The sequence below is a fragment of the Opisthocomus hoazin genome, chromosome Z (genome assembly GCF_030867145.1).
Source record: "Opisthocomus hoazin isolate bOpiHoa1 chromosome Z, bOpiHoa1.hap1, whole genome shotgun sequence".
Taxonomy (NCBI): domain Eukaryota; kingdom Metazoa; phylum Chordata; class Aves; order Opisthocomiformes; family Opisthocomidae; genus Opisthocomus; species Opisthocomus hoazin.
Genome location: NC_134454.1, coordinates 25,655,949 through 25,676,075, shown reverse-complemented (window position 1 = coordinate 25,676,075; position 20,127 = coordinate 25,655,949). Strand labels below are relative to the sequence as shown.

The 20,127-nt window shown below is 41.2% G+C and overlaps 1 protein-coding gene across 5 annotated transcripts in view; it reads right to left on the bottom strand.

The window, feature by feature from the left end:
- Window positions 1-20,127, bottom strand: part of ADAMTSL1 (ADAMTS like 1) — a 466,061-nt gene that overhangs the window by 75,526 nt on the left and 370,408 nt on the right. For all 5 annotated transcript variants that reach the window (XR_012761943.1, XM_075411537.1, XM_075411538.1 and 2 more), the window contains 2 exons: window positions 8,870-9,171; window positions 3,639-3,768 (listed from right to left, as the gene is read on the bottom strand). Coding sequence is in view for 4 of the 5 variants with exons in the window: in XM_075411537.1 (XP_075267652.1) it covers window positions 3,639-3,768; window positions 8,870-9,171 (432 nt within the window). In the remaining variant the exon portion in view is untranslated. The remainder of the gene's footprint in view (window positions 1-3,638; window positions 3,769-8,869; window positions 9,172-20,127) is intronic.

The window sequence follows — 20,127 nt, the reverse complement described above, 5'->3', positions numbered from 1 at the left end:
TCAAGAAACATCCCTGGAATAATTTCTCTAAATATATTAGGAGGCAATTTTCATTCTCTTGGGCAAGACTTTTTCTTCATGTGTGGACAACATTCCCGTGTCTACTGACACATTCGTCACTGTCTCAGTTGCCTTTTCAGCAGACTGACTCATCTACCCACCACAACTGCATGCTTGACAGTCACTTACACATCAAGAATGTTTTAGGAAAGGATTTTTTATATTTTTGGCTTCTCTTAATGCACTTTAGCCACTGGAAAACACAGAGAAGAGTCAACATCAGGAGACCAGCCAGCTGTTCCTAAACCGTCAGCAAAAGCTCTGGGAATTGTCAGTGTTCAACAAATCACATTTTGGGAATTTCTGTAACAAGGATCTAAGTTCAGAGCCATAGTATATAGAATCATAGAATCATTAAGGTTGGAAATGACCTTTAAGATCATCAAGTCCAAATGTCAACCTAACACCACCATGTCTGCTCAACCATGTCCTGAACTGTTGTGTCTACACTTTTTTTGAACACCTCCAGGAATGGTGACTCAAACACCTCCCTGGGCAACCTATTCCAGTGCCTGACCACTCTTTCACTAAAGACATTTTTCCTAATATCCAATCCAAATCTACTCTGATGCAACTTGAGGCCATGGCCTCTCATCCTATCCCTAGTTACCTGGGAGAAGAGACCAACATCCACCTCACTACAACCTCCTTTCAGGTAGTTGTAGAGAGCAATAAGGTCTCCTCTCGGCCTCCTCTTCAAACTAAACAACCCATCTCCCTCAGCCACTCCTCAAAAGAGTTGTTCTTTAGACCTCTCACCAGCCTCGTTGCCCTTCTCTGGACATGCTCCAGCACCTCAATGTCTTTATTGTAGTGAGGGGCCCAAAACTGAACACAGTACTCGAGGAGTGGCCTCACCAGTGCTGAGTACAGGGGCACGATCACCTCCCTACTCCTGCTGGCCACACTATTCCTGATACAAGCCAGGATGCTGTTGGCCTTCTTGGCGACCTGGGCACACTGCTGGCTCATATTCAGCCAGCTGTCAACCAACACCCCTAGGCCCTTTTCTGCTGGGCAGCTTTCCAGCCATTCCTCCCCAAGCCTGTAATGTTGCACAAGGTTGTTGTGACCAAAGTGCAGGACCCGGCACTTGGCCTGGTTGGTCCTCATACAATTGGTATTATAGATTTTGGACTTGTCAGTCGATAGCAATGCTTTCATCAGCATTCATAAGGACAAGAGTATCGCTTAAATTTCCATCATATTCCTGGATCAAAATTTCTTGTGTTAGAATCCTGAAGCATCTTATAATTAAAACAAAACCTTTAAGCCTCTGTTTTTTTCATTTTTTTTTCATGTGTTCTCTTTGGAAGTCTCAAGACTGTTGTGATTAATGATTATAAAGCAATAATCTTTATACACTAAATACTGTCAGTTTAAGTCATATACAATTATATTTAATACAGTGGCATTAGCAGATGTAGCACTTCAGAAGCTTGCAGCAAATAAATAAGTTATCCTGTCACAGCCTACCTGGGAGGCACATCAACTTTTCTTCTTTCCTCTCTTTCCTGTAGCTATGCTGCCTGCTGTCCGCAGCCTTGAGTTTTAGGCTTCCTTGCTGTTACCAGAGGAGCCATTTTGCAGAACATGTGCTGCTCTTCATCCTGTACCACTTAAATCTCTGCAGACAGGTAATTTCCTCCAGACTGAGGGGGCTGGAGGAAGAGGAGATGTATGTACAGGGAAGGGTGTAATTTCCCCTTTTATCAATTGCAGTCCTAGGGGTGGATGAAAGCTTCTTAGTCTCCCCCTGCTGCCTCAGTCCCCTTTCACCTCTGCTTCATGGCCTGATTGTCACCTACAGTATAATCATCTTGTAATCCATGGGGTGGACTACACGCACAAGGTTGCTTTAAACTAGCTCCGCTCTGGTAGCAAGGTTACCACAGTGCTATGGATTATCACACAGTCTAATTCAAAAAGTATTCATTCAATTTCTCAGACTACTTTTGTAACAGAACTCACATAAAAACTGGCCTACATGAGTGTGCCTCAGTTTTTCTTAACCAGTGTCAGAATCGATGGGTGATCAGTCTCCTACCATGCACTCTCATCTCCAATGGTGTTGTTACCTATCAATTACAGTGAGATTTCCACCTATCAAGTTCCTTTTAAGCATTAATGTAATATTTGTGTGTTATTTCCAGCAATACACACAACATAAAGAAATCAGGGTTGCAATATCCTCATAAGCAATTCTTGTAATGTTTTGGTGAAACTTGTCAGCCAGTTTGGTTCTGCTTGTCACAGACTCAAAATTCTGATCATCCAATCAAAACATTATTTATGTCCTTATCATTCTTGGATGATGGCCATATTTGATGCTATATCTGATTTTTAATGTGAAGCTTCTTTGTGTACCCAAAATCCACTAGTATTCATAGCGATATGCCTCTGTATAGCCTGCGGTCATATAAAGCATACATACACCTACCAACATACACTCTAACGAATATCTACCACCTGGGCAGAACGGAGTGTTTTAAATATTCCAGAGCTATATATCAATGCATTTGAAATCTGCTGCCCTACCAGAAGAGAGTAAATGCACCTGTGTACAGCTGGGAATAAAGACAATATGTATACAGTACATCCTGAAGACTTGACAGGCTCAGGTCTATTTAAATAAACCACGGGTACCTCATGATGGCTATTACTGTTGTAAAGGGTACAGATGTTAATCTCTGCAGACAAAGAACTGCTATTTTTAGGGTCAGTACTGTGGAAGCTGCCTGAGGCCAGAGTGGAACAGGTTCTGCAAAACATTTTATAAGAGGCGGGACTGAAGAAGTCTCCTTAAACTTGACACAACTCTGGGTAAAGTTAAGTGAATCCATAAATTGTCTGGCTCGGGAGCTGAATAGGCAAGCAGCCTGAAGTTTGCCCTTTGGTTTTACAACAGCTTTGCACTTAGAGGTCGATACAACTGTGGCATGAAAGGTCTGTAGGTCCCTGCAGTCTGAGAAAGAGCATGTGTGAGGCAGTGTGTGCCTTCAGACTGAAAGACCGTTAAGTCTGGGTTCACAAGTTATGTAAAATTCTTTTTTTCATACTTCTAGTGTTGTTTAAATGGCTCTAGGCAATATACTGGACTACAGTCAACCACACATGTATATTTGTTTTGCTTTTGTCATGGATTCTTCAAAGTCCATTAAACAATGTCTGGACAAGATCAAAAAGCCCTGGCCCAGGTATCCTCGCCTGTGATAACAACACCGACCCAGCTGCCCTGGTCTTCTACCTTATGCAACAGCAGAGTTTTACTCACATCACCTCTGCCCACTTCACATCAGCTAAAAGGAATCCCAGGGCTAGTGACACAGATATGCTCAGCCCAGACAGGTGAAACCGTTGGACTGCAACCTGGGGAGTCATTGTGGGCTCTTGCCTGTGTGTTTTTCTCTTGTACTTAAGGAGTTATTTCAGCAATGCCGAGATCCAAGCATCCCTGGCCCCAAACGCCTCAGATTCATGTGAAGCTTGAAGATCAGTTTCTCAACTTCATCATTGATCACATCTCCTTTAAATCTGGAAAAAAATGTGTGTTTGGTGAAAAGATAAAAGAAGCTTACCTTGGCGGGCAGGGGTCCGGACTACAGGCTTTCAGCAGCTGTGGAGGACGGCGGCTGATTACACACAGCGTCTCATCCGCAGTGTCCCTGGTCTGTTTGTTCAGGCAGGTCACCACAGCCTCCTGGACACCTGCACACAACAAAGCACAGTCACTGCCAGCTCTCTGCACCTGGAGGGGCAGCTGAGAGCAGAGGCAGACCTGGTGGGTCTGCTGCATGTGGTGAAGCACAACCTCACACCCAGGGCTACCAGTTCAGGGGCTGCAGCCCTGGCTGCAGAGACCAAGGAGGCTTCTTCCCACATGGCGGTGACATGTTTGCTGTCAATGTCCAAGCACTCTGCCTGACAGTCTTTGAGGGTTATGGTGTGAATGTCTACCAAAGGGGGATGCATCTTTGCACAGCATACCTGACTGAGTAGTGAAAATTGCAGTCCCTATTCTCCCTTCTGTTGGGAAAAGCCTTTGTCTGTAACTCTTGCAATTTTCCAGACACAGTCATACATTGCTTACTACACCTTCTGTATCCTGTTCCCCAGCCAACTGGGAGATGACCTTATCAAAACACAATGTGGGATGCTGGATCTTTTACTTGCCTTTGCTTTCAGTCTCATTAGGTGTCTCAATTGCAGTGATAAATCCCTAGGTTTTATTCACAGAATTAAATAATAGAATCATAGAATGGTATGGTTTGGTTTGGGAAGGACATTATAGATCATCTGGTTCCAAATCCCCTGCCATGGACAGGGTAAATTCCACTAGACCAGATTGCTCAAAGCCCCACCCAACCTGGCCTTGAACACTTCCAGTGAGGGGGCAGCCACAACTTCTTCACCACTTACCTTTCCTGGACAGAAGATTGTCCAGTGCTCGCTAGTGACTCATCCATTCACTATGAGTGCAATGAGACTGCTTAGTTGTCAGTCAAGCAGGCTAAGGTGTGACGATGTCCTTGACTTTGGCATGCTATATTCAAAGCAACAGTATAATTGCTACATGTGCTAAAATAATGTAAAACAAGGTCAGACAATTCGGCTGCTCTCAGTTACTCTTCTGCATCCACAGACCTGCACTTACACTGAAGATGCAAACCTGCAGAGTGTATCTGAGAGCTGGGATAGGACAAAGGTAGCTGTTGGGACTAAGAGAGAAGCTGGAGGATTTATTGATAATGTTTTAACTCAGGAAATCCTTGGTGATACAAAATTCCTTATGTACTCTTTGGCATACTGTTTACTCTGCCTCACTTTTCCTATCAGTCAAGTAGGAATATTACAATTTTTTTTGATCACAAAGTTAGAAGATTAGAAACTCAGGGACTGCAACACTATATGTCATAGATCTTACGGTGAATTAATGAGAGAAGATCTACTTATTACCCAGGGGGTCTGAGGACACTAACTGGTCTGAACTTCCTAAAAATCTAATACACAGTGGTACAAGCAAAGTGAAATTATGCTTTTGACATTAATCTCTACTTCCTGAGTTAGGAAAAGATTAGCTGAACTCATAACAATTGCGTCGTCTTCTCAAAACCATCAATTAGTTTTCCAAAATATCTCACAATCTTCTGAAGACACCATTGTTTAAAAAAAACAGTGCTGGAAGAGCTTGAACAGCTCCAAGAGCAGTGTAACAGGACTGACAACACCTTGTGCTGTTTCTAATGGCAGAGCACATGTCGTTAGGCAAACAATGATATCATATTATTCAACAGGACCGAAGTGCTGGAAGCCACTGCAGCTCCTGTACTTCTGAAATGATTCACAGATTCATCCCCCTTAGTACAGGCTGATGAGAGGCCTACAGCAAAGTGGCATGCTGAACAATTTATTGGCTCCTATGTATGCCAGCCTATTCAGGGCATGCCTATGACTCAAGGACACACAGTGTCTCCACTGTACTCAAGGTGCTGAAGAGAAGAAAGAAATTTGACGTTTTTGGACATGGACAGCAACACTGAAATTGCCGAAGTCCCTTTCTGAACTCAGCCAACATTATTGTGGGCTTCCTTCTTTAGAAAGTGGCCCCATATTTTCAAGCCATTTTGCTTTTCAAGTAATCTCCCAAAACACTTCAAAAAATTGGATAGCCCATTGAAAGAATAAAAGAATCAAACAAAAGGTAGCAATTTATTTCTAGGAAAGGAAACCAATGAAATTTCTATAAGTAAACTATATATGTTCTCTATCCTGTCATAATCAGTATCTTTCCAGCTCAATCATTTTTCTGTTGAGCATGTTACTATATTATATCTGCAAATAGAGGCATACGGATTCCTCAGGACAGACTGGCAAAGAGCAGAAGTGGTTCTCTACCTTATGGGAAATGGCACTGCTTTCAAGTTACTGGTCTCTGCTTTGCATTGATCACATGTGCATGCCTGACAGCAAGACCAATCTGATGAAGCCAAGAGAAAAAGACTGCTAATCCAGAGGTATTGAAATCAGGAAAGTACTCTTAACTATGTGGAAAGAAACCACTGAGACCTGCCACATGCTGGTGACATCAGTATGTTTGTTAGGGATATGGCTCACTCACCATCTGTATGTACTGGATGTTTTTCTTTTCAGATCAAAAAGTTGTAAGCTGAGCACACTTCTGCAGCTTCAATTTCTCCTCTCTGAAGTGTGTCACTAATGAGCTCTTGGCCAGTGATTATCAATTACCTTAACACTTTTGCATTGTCTGTTTCAGTGCTGACTATCCAAAAGCGATTGACTGTGAGTTATTGAATTCAGCTTTTTCTCCATTTCTCAGACTGATAGTTTTATTTTATCAAATTCACATAGCCAAGCTCTGATACTACTGCTCTTCACTTTTCAGTATTCAACCTGCCCCAAACTTCCCAGTGAGTTCATTCCCAATGCTTATTCCTGCCACCCGAGTCATGTCTAATTGTATTTCAAATAATTTTAGTCTATCCTACCAGCAGTCTGCTCTGCTCATTATAATTTCCATTCAGAGATTCTTCCATCTTTTTACCTTTCAAAGGTACTGGTAGGACCAGTAATCTTGCCTGACAGTGTAGGTATTGAAGAAAAAGGCTCCTGCCTGAATTTAACCAGTCTGTGGTTGCTAGACTATGCATTGACAGAAGCTTCTGGCTCTAATAGTTTGTGCCAGCTAGTGAAAAAAAAAAATCTGGCTTGCTTCAGCAGCAAACAAATGTGCCCAGAATCACTTTCTTCAGCTTATTCTTGAGTCTCGCAGTGAGTGTGTCTCAGCATACAGATAACCTCTGTCCCTCTGTTTTTGACTGGTCAATGCAGCAAAAGGTTATAAGCTTTAAATCAAGGATGGAGCGTTGAATGTTTAGACAACATAAAGACCTTTGATTATCTGTCAGCAGTTCTATGGTACAGAGATAATTTAAAAAAGTATATGAACCTCAGAAAGTTTATTTGCTAAGTAACCGAATCCTGAATTATTTACTGCACAATACTACCAGAACAAAAATCTGTCTGCTTTAATATCGCTTTCCCTGAAAAAGAGAAATCAGTTCTCAATAGGAAATACAAGACAAAGGGTGTAAGGGTGGGACATGAATCTAGGCAGCTTAAGCTCACTTTCAAAATACCATCAAATGAGGTTTTCTGTGTTTATATCTACCAGAATAGAATAATTGTTACGTGATATTTGATGATAGCTCTGGGAAGTGCAGCCACTAACAGCAGACTAAATGACTAACTAATTCCTTCTGGTTACTACTTCTGGGAGGTGAAAGGCTACTTCTGCATCTATCCAATTTCTTCTCTTGAGACTCCAAAACCAATAAAATTAGTTTGACTGGTCTTGCACCTACCTGACTTTGCATCTGCTCATCTGGAAAATTTGGAGTTGATGTCAGAAAAAAATAAATTTTTACTAACAGTTTTTACTGATAACTGAAAGAGATTAGCTTTATAACACAAAATGTCTCTGTCGTATCAGTCTCTGTGAGTTATATTTGAAAAATACACACATAGTCACTATATTCAGAGAAATTACTTCATTTCAAAAGGATATTTCTAGAAGCTACCGAGGTTTCTGTATTCACGGTGTAAGTACAAACTGTTACTGCTTGCTAGCAACCTCAATATATGGCAGATACACTTGTAAAGTCAGTGTTCGGCACCGCTTAACGTACACCAGTGTCATATTTTTTATGTAGGAAGTAAAGCAAAGTGGCAATGGTCTGACAACCCTCTGTGAACTGCTCTAAACACTGACTACTGCCAGCAAGCTAAAAGTAAGCACAGAAAACCTTTACATTCTTTTCTAATAACTGTGATTTTTAAGTTTATAACTGATAAATGGTGAATCTGTAGAGATCACACTATTAACAATTCATAAAGCACTAAGTGATTACCGATTCTACAGTATCTATTCTGTATTCATCTATAGTAATCCTTTTTTAAATAGCCTGAAACTTACCATGTAACAACACAACAGCTGGAGAAGTCTAAGTTTAATTTAAAAAATACTGGAGTATAATTGAATAATTAAAATTAAATAACTTAAAAATTATAACAAATAATTAAAAAATATTTCTCAGAGCTACCTAGACAAAATGATGGGAAAAAAAGGATATTAGAGAACTGTGCATTAATAGTCTGTAACATGTGGAATGCAAGACCTTAATTATCTTTGAGAAATTCTAAGTGCCAAGCCTGCTATCTTCAGACAATCACATCATTAATTTTTTTTTTACCACATGTTTTCTTTTGCACTGGATAGGAGTTAATGTCACTTAGTGATAGGAGTCAGGGCACTGGATGAGGCCTTAGAATATCCAAAATCCAATGCATCTACTATGGAGGACAACTTAGTTCCACATGCTGATACTTACACGGTACAAATCAAGAGATGACTAAAAATGACACGTGATTCCTAGCCTGTATCACCAGACCACTTTAACTTTCAGCTTTTTTGTGTGAGTACCTTTTGAGTGATCAGCTGATACAAGGAAACAGAAATATGTGGTATATTGATCACTCTCAGTGGTAGCCTGAGCATGGAGCCTAAAAGTCCGGGGGGTTAAAATGTGCTGTGCGCATGTTTTTTTTCCACAGTTTTCATCCATGCCTTTTCAAATACGGCTGGACTCGATGATCTTAAAGGTCTTTTCCAACCTAAATGATTATATGATTCTAACTAACTGTAGCAAAGCAGCATGTCCTTGGGTGTTACCTGCAAAGAACACATTTCAAGGCAAAAAGCAAATCCAGTGCAGAAACATTTCGCGCTTACCTCCTCCACAGGACTCTGAACACTCTGTAAAGCCCTTGTATTCCCAGTCATAGAGCTCATCAAACTCCTGCAAGCTGCCATACAGCAGCTCCGTTTCCTCTGGATTGTATTCGGTTGCCTCCCCACTGCAGGGACCACTGTAACAGGCTCTCTGAGACACAGGTTTGGGACCTTCGCATTCATCGATGGGCAAGTCAGCCACAGACTGGGAGAAAGAGAGGAGAACTTGACACTTCACAAGCCGCACCTGGCTGCCCACTCCACAGGTGACACTACAGGCGGACCAAGCCTCAGGAATAAACCTGTGAGAGGAAGAGAGCAAGCCACGTTATGTCCACAAACAGCCAGACAAGCAAAGATGGTATAGTCCTGTCCAGGCCGAATTCTGTTTAATAAGAAACAGATGCTTCACCTCATCATAGGGCTGTTACGAAATACACACAAGAGCCATGACATATTGTTGACAACCCAGTGGCAACAGTGGAAGGGCTCTCAAGTACTCATGTGGAGTGTCTCCTTACATCCAGGAAGAAAGATGCACGCTTAAGCACCTGCCTTTATCCTAAAACGTATCAGTGTAAGGCATCCTGCAGTCTCCCAATGTGCATCACGATCACACTAGGTACTTTTTGCTAGTATTCAACCTAGATCACCTTTGCCTTAGTTGATAACACAATTATGCCACTAGTAAGCACTGAACAGGCTGCTGTTATTAGCTAGTTGCAGTATTACACGGAAAATAGTTTCAACCATTGTTCCTATATTGTAGTAACCCTTTTTAAGCCTTTATTTGAAGTCGTAAAAAGGTAAAGAATCCACCACTTCTTTAGCTCCTGGTTTTATTCCCCTCCCCCACCACCACCAGCACCTGTAATTTTATTTCTCATTAAAAAACAGTGTTCCATTTCTGTTCTGGATTTCTCTGGCTGTTGCTCTTGTCTCACTGATCAGGAACCCTTACATGCTCCAAATTTTTGCCTCCGAAAGTCCATACATACTTCAAGAAAAGCACATAGCAGCCATTGTTACAATAAGCAAAACAGACTGAATTCCATTTTTTATTGTTTTCATCAACAATGGAATAATATCTCAATTTTTCTGTGCTGTCACCACTTTTTCAACATTTAAAAAAAGCCGCAGTGCTAGAAATCAGCTTACTTTTACTCCAAGTAACATCGAACTCCACACCACATCATTACCACCTTATTTAAATGTAACACACCCTATTTTGCTGAGATTGTGTTGATCTATGCTGATTCCTAAATCTTCCTGGAAACAATGGTTCTAGGCTACTCCATGACCTGTGTTACTTATGCTTAGATACCTGATGCTGGTGGTATTAACGCACTGCAGTAACTAATCCAGGTTACAAGGTGATTCAGACAGATTTGTCAGACTGTCTTATCTGCTCTGTTGGCCATTCTGCCAAACCTTCTGCCACGGGCAAGTCCTAAGACAATGGTTGTAGATATACTTCAAGGCCTGGAACAGAAGAGCGAGTAGTTGGATCTGGCTCTGATCCCTTAAGAATCTCACAGGAACAATCCCTATTGATAATGCTCTGCCATCAACAGTAAGTGTCTGGGATCTGTCAGCTACTTCAAATTCAGCAAGTTTTTTTTTTTACTGATATTTTTAAGCGTTAATCTAGGGAACTAAAAGCTTTTTGTGACAGAGTCAATTGCCTGACAGAAATTCAGGTTCTTCCAGCACCTAGTCTTATGCATTAGGAAAATTTATCAAATAAATCAGAGTTTACAGTATGCATTTTTGGTTGCAACACGGCAGTCATTGACAGTATGCCTCTCCTTTTGGTCTTTATTTAGGCAGGCCACACCAGGGTTGGACAGCTTTGCCCAGGACTGAAGGCAATACACACGTCCGTCTCTTCCATGGTCTAGGGCTACTCAGAGCTATAGGAAACTGATTTCTCACCTTGAGAACCCCATGAACAGTCTGATAGAAAGAAAAAGGAAATGTAGTTTTGTGATCAACATCTTTGAAAGTATTTTTTTGCATTTGTCTTTTTCAATCCACCACCTTTCTCTAGCTGACAAAGGGACTTTCCCTTCACTCTGGGGCTACAAAAACAATCCAAAACCTGGTGCGCCCCCAGCGTATATGTACCAGGATACTTGACTGGAACAGCACAGTCTAATAGAGCAGAGAGTGTACATCTCTTTACCCACTTTTTGTGGCTGTTTATAACATCTTGTTATAAACCTGATATCCACTGCTAGCACTATACACAGGAAGTAATAGGATGGAAAAAAATGGATTGTATATATTATTGGAACTTTAGAAACTGTTTATAAAGCTGCTACAAAGACCGCAGTTTTTCTTTCTGGAGCAAAACCTTTGAGAAAGTAATGTTGCAAAATTACTCCATTTCCCTACTCTGAGATATTTTATCTTAGAAGACTGATCTTATATAAGATCACATCCTTCATTTTGAAAAGATTGTAGTCTTTAACAGTACAGGTGGACCACTCATCTTGTTTTCTCTAAGACTGTGCAACTGCTATATTACTATTTTGATGTGGAAAATCTCCTGTCACAGATTAAAAAGTCCATGTCAGCCACTGTGACAGATATTTTGATTAGTTTAAACACATAGCTTCTTAAACTGACAAACTAGAGGTAGAAATCCTAATCAGGTCACAAAAAAAGGCACTGGTCTTCATCAGATGCCATCTTCCTTATATTTTTTAACATTGTGAATTGTTATCTAACTTTGCTTTGTTGAAGAGCTGCTGTATTCCAAACCAAAAAGCATGATATTTTGCCAGATATTAAAATTACTCATTTAGAAAAACAGAGATATTTCATACACTCAGAGTATATCACGCATACAAACACAGAAATAGTACAGAGAGGACACAAAAGGGAAGTAAGAACATTATTAAAGCAGACTGGATCATTTTTTAAATGAAGCTTGATCTATGAATGCCACATATTGTATTATTTTACCCTAGTCAGCAACTCATAATGAAAACACTGGAATACCTTCGGGAAATTGTATTCCACTCAGCTTTCTAGGCCAAATTTTTACTTTTTAAGTGATAAATTTGGAATTGTATTTTAATTCTAATATAATTGTTGACCTCTAAAGATGGAGTTGGTAGAATCAAAAACGGTTGAAAGCAAAAAAAAAGGGGGGAAAAACCAAAGAAAACCCTGTGAACAGAATCTCCATATAGGACTTCTCATTAGATACTGAAAATTTATGTCATGTGAATGTATAATATAAATATACAATTGTTCTGAATTTTCCATCTTCCTAAACCCAGGAAATTACAAAGGCTTTCAGGTATCTTTGTGTGGTCATTAATGATAAATGTTGCCAAATGGTGAGCACAAAACACAAAGAAGTATGAGAATAACAAGCAGTCAGTTCTGTGGTTTAAAGCCATTTGGTCTGCATATAATGTACCTTCCACCAAACAATGTTGTGCTTTTCTGTCTGTTAACATCTGGAATTTCTTTGAAAATGGAAGTAGTGGAATAGACTTACTGAGAAGCAGGTTTTTTTAGAAAACAGGAAATGATGGACATGTTTCCGTTGTCATTGAATATTATTTAATTAAATCCCACTGTAATAATGGTCCTTATAATATAAACCATAATAAATAAGAAAAAGACAATAACTAGTACCAGTAATGTGGCAGTAGTAGTTGTCAGCCAGAACCTAATTGTCCCAATAGCTGTACAAATGGTAAATAAAAAGATGCCACTTGCCTCAAAGAGATTACATTGAGCATTTCATAGTTCTTAGCATACTTCTTCATGATTAATATGTTGCCATTGCATCAAAGATCATCTTCTTATATTCCTGTACACAGCATACATGTCAATGCTTCTTCCCCAAAGGAAAAATACAGGAGTAAGTGTGTTCTGAGAGCTCTGATGAACATGATAAAGAGGTGTCTTTTGCTCATATTTTAAACACAACACTACTAGATGGAGAAGTGAAAGCTGGAAGAAGGGAAAATCATGATCTTGCTTTATTATAACTGACTTAACCATGTCTGCTGTTACTCAATTGCTCAAGCGCTGACTACCTTCCAGCACCCTGTTGTGGGATGGCTGGAGGATACATGTGCCTGTCATCCCCCTAGATGTGCATCTCCATGGGCAGCAGTGCTCTCAAGCTGGAAAAGGAAAAGGAGGGTAGTGGTCAACGGCTCAATGTCCAGATGGAGACCAGTGAAGAGTGGAGTCCCTCAGGGGTCCGTACTGGGACCGGTGCTGTTCAACATATTTATCAATGACATGGACAGCGACATCGAGTGTACCCTCTGCAAGTTTGCAGATGACACCAAGCTGGGTGGTACAGTCGAGACACCAGAAGGACGGGATGCCATCCAGAGGGACCTGGACAAGCTGGAGAGGTGGGCCTGTGTGAACCTCATGAGGTTCAACACGGCCGAGTGCAAGGTCCTGCACCTGGGTGGGGGTAATCCCCGCTATCAATACAGGCTGGGGGATGAAAGGATTGAGAGCAGCTCTGCTGAGAGGGACTTGGGGGTACTGATAGACGAAAGGCTGGACATGAGCCGGCAATGTGTGCTGGCAGCCCAGAGGGCCAACCGTGTCCTGGGCTGCATCAAGAGAAGCGTGGCCAGCAGGTCAAGAGAGGTGATTCTGCCCCTCTACTGTGCTCTGGTGAAACCTCACCTGGAGTCCTGCGTTCAGCTCTGGAGCCCTCAGCACAAGAAGAACATGGAACTGTTGGAGCGGGTCCAAAGGAGGGCTACAAAAATGATCCGAGGGCTGGAGCACCTCTCCTATGAGGACAGGCTGAGAGAGTTGGGCTTGTTCAGCCTGGAGAAGAGAAGGCTGCAGGGAGACCCGATTGCAGCATTTCAGTACTTAAAGGGAGCCTATAGGAAAATGGGGACAATCTTTTTAGTAGAGAGAGCAGTGACAGGACGAGGGGTAATGGTTTTAAACTAAAAGAGGGTAGGTTTAGGCTAGATATAAGGAAGAAATTCTTTACAATGAGGGTGGTGAAACACTGGAACGGGTTGCCCAGAGAGGTAGTGGAGGCCCCATCCCTGGAAACTTTCAAGACCAGGTTGGACAGGGCTCTGAGCAACCTGATCTAGTTAGTGGTGTCCCTGCTCGCTTGCGGGGGGGTTGGACTAGATGACCTCTAGGGGTCCCTTCCAACCCAAAACTTTCTATGATTCTATGAAAAGTGGAAAACTCGACAAATAAAAATGGGGGTTAAAAATGGATGGTGCTTGTACACAGACCGCTATACCTGTTTCCTTGACCTGTGGGCACTTTTATAGTAGTAGACCAGCAACCTTTTCACATTATATAAAAACACCCCTGCAAAATACAGAGTTCTGGATTCAGAAAAAGTATTGTATTTTTCAGTGGTATTGTTAGGTGTTGAGGTTTCACAATTTGCACAAGATTGTGCTCAGCTGAACGGACTATTGCTGCACCATTTGTCATTAGCCTACGCTGGCCTGCATAATGTGTTCTTGGAATGGATGAAAAAAATGTAATGCCACTGACATCGACGGACTTCTGCAGGAGTCATTCAGGTGTGGTACTGAGCTGGTTTTCTCTCATTGCTTTTGTAGTGTACTGCAATCATCGAGAATATATTCTAAGGAAATTTTAATATGATAGCAAAACCAACTTACCATGTTATATGCAAAGCACTTAATACAAAATACTGGTCAAACTGTGAAATGCACATCAGTCCAGCCTTCAGGCTGCACATCCAATGGACCTGCAAGTATAAGTGAATTGCAGTTGTCTGCAGAATTTCATCCACACATGAACACTGTGTAGATATCATTTGTCCAGCTCAATTTTGCAAGGACTATTTGCATTTGTAGATATGATTATTCATATTGACACATGAAAATACCCCTTTCAGACAACAGCGTGTTTAATGTTTTAGAAAAAAACATCCTCTCTTTAAATTCTATAAAGTGAATGTATTTAAAATCCAGCTTTTGATGGCTAAAATGTGCTATGCAATGATTTCTTGCATATAAAGGCAGCAAAAGTGATGTCAAAATTTAAGTTGAGAACAACGATGACAATGACACTACTTAGTCTTGGGATAATATTTTTTGCTTCAAACTCTGGGCACAGCTAAGGACTGGTGTATATTCCCCTCCAAGCAGTAATATATATGTAACAGGGGAAGCTGAGAAGAGAAACACAGACAGATCAATGTTCAGTAATGGGAGACCTTCCACAGCAGGTCATTTTGGGTTCAAGGAGAGACGCACGGAAAGCCCTGCCAAGTTTTAGGAAGATCTCCAGAACACTTGGTGTACATAGCCACAGCCTCTTCTCTCTAGGACTTGGCCTCCTCCTACAATGTGTGTTATGAAGAAAAAAAAAGTGTGTATATAGACTGATGCCCTTTGAGCTATGGAGAAAAATACCTTATTTTTTTCACTGCTACTTAATTATGCATGGTCCTTAATTTTTATTGCTTAATGCCTTTTTTTTTTTTTAATCCTTTGTTGGTTAAATCCATGGTTCAGGCAAAATCTGAAGTTTTCGGAAGTGCACGTGTCAGCAAGACTGAGTGTTTGAAGGCACAGACAGACATCTATTAAGAAATCAAAAGTCAGATACTACTGGTGAAATAAAATGCTCAGTGATTTTTTGAAAGGCCTAGAAATTTTCTGTGATAGAAGCAGAAAAATGAGCTCAGACTTCTAGTCCCCTTGTCTTGAGCTGAAATGCAAACCTATCCTTTTTCTTCAGGAGAGTCTACCTTCCTATAGGTTTTAAGGCGTGGAGAACACCATAGGATGCTCACCCATAGCGCTGGGTAGCTACTAGTGCCATTGTTCAGAAAAGTGAAACAGAGGTCATGACCACTTGTTAATAAAATCTCAGGGTTCTATCTGTAAAAGTAATGGCACCAGAGCCAGCTGCATAGGTCCAATTCCAATCTGAGTGATTACAAGCTGTCCCTCTACAGTTTCTCTTCAATTTTGTTTGAATATGATCTGTTTCCTTCAGCTTTGTGTCAAATCACTCCATATTGTTGATGCTCTTCATAAATTCACCACTGCTTTTCTCCCCAGGGAAAGATAACTGCCTCTGCCCTGTATAGATGTTACACACAAATCCTAAGTAGCGGTGACTGTCTAAAGAGGCTCCTTGAATGAATAGGTAGAAATCATTCTCTAACATTAGGCTCCTGCACTGCTGATCTTCACTGAGACTCACCACATATATAGTTTAATTTTTTTGCCACTAGATCTTAATACGAAGAAGTTTCCCTAAACATCCTTCTTCCTCTTCACTGCACGACACTGAAGTGGACAAGCAACAACCTAGTAGTTGATAGTATCTGTGTATGTCCTTATTACTTTTTTTGGCAATCCAATAATCATAACATGATTTTTAAGGTAAAATATTTGTAGAAAGTTTTAAAATTACTTAATAACTTGTGAATCAGGTACAAGCATCATGATGGAAACTATTTTAACAGTGAAAACGAAAATAAAATAGCTTACCTGTCTTTGGGAACATAAATACCTTCTGAAAAGTGAGAAAGAGATATAGGGTGACTCTGCCACATTGGCCTCTCTGTCCATATCCAGTTCCCTGAGGGCTTTGTCCCCTCCACTGATGCATGTCAGGAATTTCCTTTTGATTTTTACTGAAACGGCGCCATCACTATGATGGTGCCATCTGGCATCCAGATATTATTGTTTGCCCTCTTCCCCCCATCCCACTTCTTTTTATGGCTAGTACCAGGGTTATTTATGGCAGTATGGTGTTAACATACAAATGCATTTTTCAAGAGTTAGGGGCAGAAATCTTTTAAACAACCCCTCTACCACCCATAAAACCAATCTCATTATACATAGAAAAACCCATGCTTTTTTAATAATGACTGCTGCTCTTTCTGACTCCAGCTCTCACGCTGTGCTAATGTAATGAGCTCCAGTGAAAGAGGTCAAACAGAAAGATATTGTGGCTTCTCCCTCAGATAACATATTTCTATGGTCTGGTGAATGGCCATTTCAGAGCTGGATAGCAATAAGAGAACAATATGCGTGACAACACAGGACAGTATGAACTTCTCGCCTTGAACCTCTGTCATATCAAGTTTACAATACTTTCTTACCAACCTAGAGTATTTCATAGTAGTTCTGTCAGCAATTAATATTTAATTGACCCCATCTAGGGGTGCAGCAGGTCAGACAACACAAATATAACTATCCCCTCTAGCCTTCAAGTGGCTGAACTGATTATGATTAGTTCTTTGAGCAGCAGAACCACTGAATGCCGTTTAACACGGATTTATATTTGAAGGCTGAGTGCCGAAGTGGATATTCTGGCATTTCTTAAGGACTGAACCGCTTTAGAAACCTCTTCTTCAGCTGGGCAACTGTAGGGTGTCAGTTTTGTACCTAGTCATTTGGTTCACTGAAATGTGGAAAATACTACCACCAAATTTCCTGGTGAATATCAACAGAATTTGACAGAGGGTAAAATTCTTTGTGATAACTTTATACCTCTGTCAAATTCAGTTAATAGGAATAATTCAGACATTACTGAGAGAAGAGGAAGGCAACTGACAGATAGACATATGCAGACAAAATAGAACTATAAATCTTGCTTCCTTTAGAAATTCCTGAAGAAATAAATAATGGAAGGCACTACACAGAGATGGAATAAAAATGAGGCATCTGCTGTTCTAGCAGCACATGTTAGAGAGTGAGCACAAATTACAGGTGGAAGGACAATGTAAAGAAAAAGCATAACTTTATAACTCATACTATGCAATTTCACAACAAAACCCGTATTTAATAGAAAGCCACAAAACTCACAAGACAGCAATACAGAGATTCACAAACATGAGAACGCAACGCATAGAAGAAATCTGCTGAAAATTTTTGGCTTTGGCTTTTAAACTTCTGATCAGGGACAACAGAGTTGCTTATAAATGGTGTTCGCTTTCTCCACCTGAAGAACGATAAGGAAGAAGGGTGACAGTGGTAGAGGAAGAACCGTATGCTGACTACAAAGAATGACCCTGTCTGTAGAGGAGAATGGGAGCAGTGACTTGGTGGCATAAGAAAGCTTGGGAAGAGCCTCAGATGAAGTGTAGGAAGGAATTACTGGCTTCTGCCCAAGTGCAGACAGGACACTGGTAATTACTGCACCAATACAGAGGGAAGAGGAAAATCACACAAGCTTATCTTCTCTAAAGAAACTTCCATTAAGCCAACTTCAAGCAAGCATGCTCATGAACACACACGGCTGCCTTTTCAGAGCCTGGCTTACCGTGCCACTGGAGGCCTTCTGCTGTTCCTCCTGCCCTACAGCTGCTCCCCTTCCCCTCCACGCTGCCTATCCTCTGCCCATCGTTCCCTCCCTGATGAGCGGAGGAGTGGGGTCTTAACGGAAGCCCAAACTGGCTGTCCAGCTCAACTCCCACCATCAAACCCTGCTCAGCCAGCTCTGCTCTACTGAATCAGAGGAAGAAAATGGCTTCCTCAGAGGAGGGGAAGCAAGTAATTAAAATTGTTTTTTACAACCCCTGGCACATTTTCTGAAAAAATTTACAGCAATGTAACACACTACAACACGCTTAGATGTACAATAAAATGTTCTCGTTAACGCAAATGTGCAGACAGCAAAGTAGCTGGCCACATCACACACTGTTTATACCAGCTAGTGCTTGATCCGACATTTAAAAACTCTCAACATTTCCGACGGGACTGATTCTTCATCATGCAAAATATGTGGGTGACAGCGTGACACAGAGTACTGTGTCCAGTTCTGGGCTCCCCAGTTCAAGAAGGATGAAGAGCTACTGGAGAGAGTCCTGCGGAGGGCTACAAGGATGGTGAGGGGACTGGAGCATCTCCACTACGAGGAGAGGTTGAGGGAACTGGGCTTGTTCAGCCTGAAGAAGAGAAGGCTGTGAGGGGACCTTATAAATGCCTACAAATATCTGAAGGGTGGGTGTCAGGAGGATGGGGCCAAGCTCTTTTCAGTGGTGCCCAGTGACAGGACAAGGGGCAATGGGCACAAACTGAGGCACAGGAAGTTCCGTCTGAACATGAGGAAGAACTTCTTCCCTCTGAGGGTGACGGAGCACTGGAACAGGCTGCCCAGGGAGGTAGTGGAGTCTCCTTCTCTGGAGATATTCAAGACCCGCCTGGACAAGATCCTGTGCAGCCTACTGTAGGTGACCCTGCTTCGGCAGGGGGGTTGGACTAGATGACCCACAGAGGTCCCTTCCAACCCCTACTATTCTGTGATTCTGTGATTCTGTGATTCTGTGATGCCTGTCAGATTGGTAGGCCATAGAGAATTACATTGTGTCTCTCCATAGCTGCAGAAACACAGGGCAAAAGGTGCATTCAGCTTCTCGGCTAGCTGTTGTATCTGAAGTTCCTACACAGTTCAATGAAGACAAGTGATGCTATAAAACTGGCATCAAAGTTAATTGTTGATTGTATCTTGGTGAGTTCTGAATGCTTTGTCTCCCTTTTTATGTCATTACATACAGTTGTGAATAATTGTTTAAAGTTAGATATTAATGGAAAACACCACTAATAGCGAGGTACCCAAACCAATTCTATTTTTTAAGTTCACTGCTCAAGACTGCTGTCAACAGATTAGATGTTCTGGAACAATATGCAGATGCCTGTTACAGTTTACAGACAGGGATTGCATGGATGGCCTTTTCACCACAAGTTTTCTAAATTTTTTTTGATCTTTCTGTCTCATGTCTTATCTCTAAAAATCACTCCAAACTAAACACAAGGCATGAATACTTCAAGCTTTGGGGAAGTTTGCATAAAGACCCTGACTTTGTGCCCTTCATTTTAGCTGTTAATCAACACATATAAAAATCTATACTTGAATTTAATTTAATGTCATGTTGATTTCTCATCAGCCTAAAATAAAGATTATACATGCTCCCAGAGTTGTGTTTTGCAGGGAGAAAAAAATATACAAAATGTCACCCCATGACAGAATGAACTTGGACTGGACTGTGCCCCGCTGTATTGGTACGTTCATATCCCACTGGTATTACTGAAGTGTTGCATGAGATAAAGGTAAAAAAATTGTATATTTGCAGAACGGGACCTTTATTGCAGCAGAGCAATATAACTCTATAGTAAAGACGTGTCACAGCTCCACTTAAAAATTTTTAAAGTTCTTAAACTTCTTTTCATTTGTATCTCTCAAGGTCAGTTTTAATACCACAAGTAAGATACCCATAAGGTTTTCAAGAATAT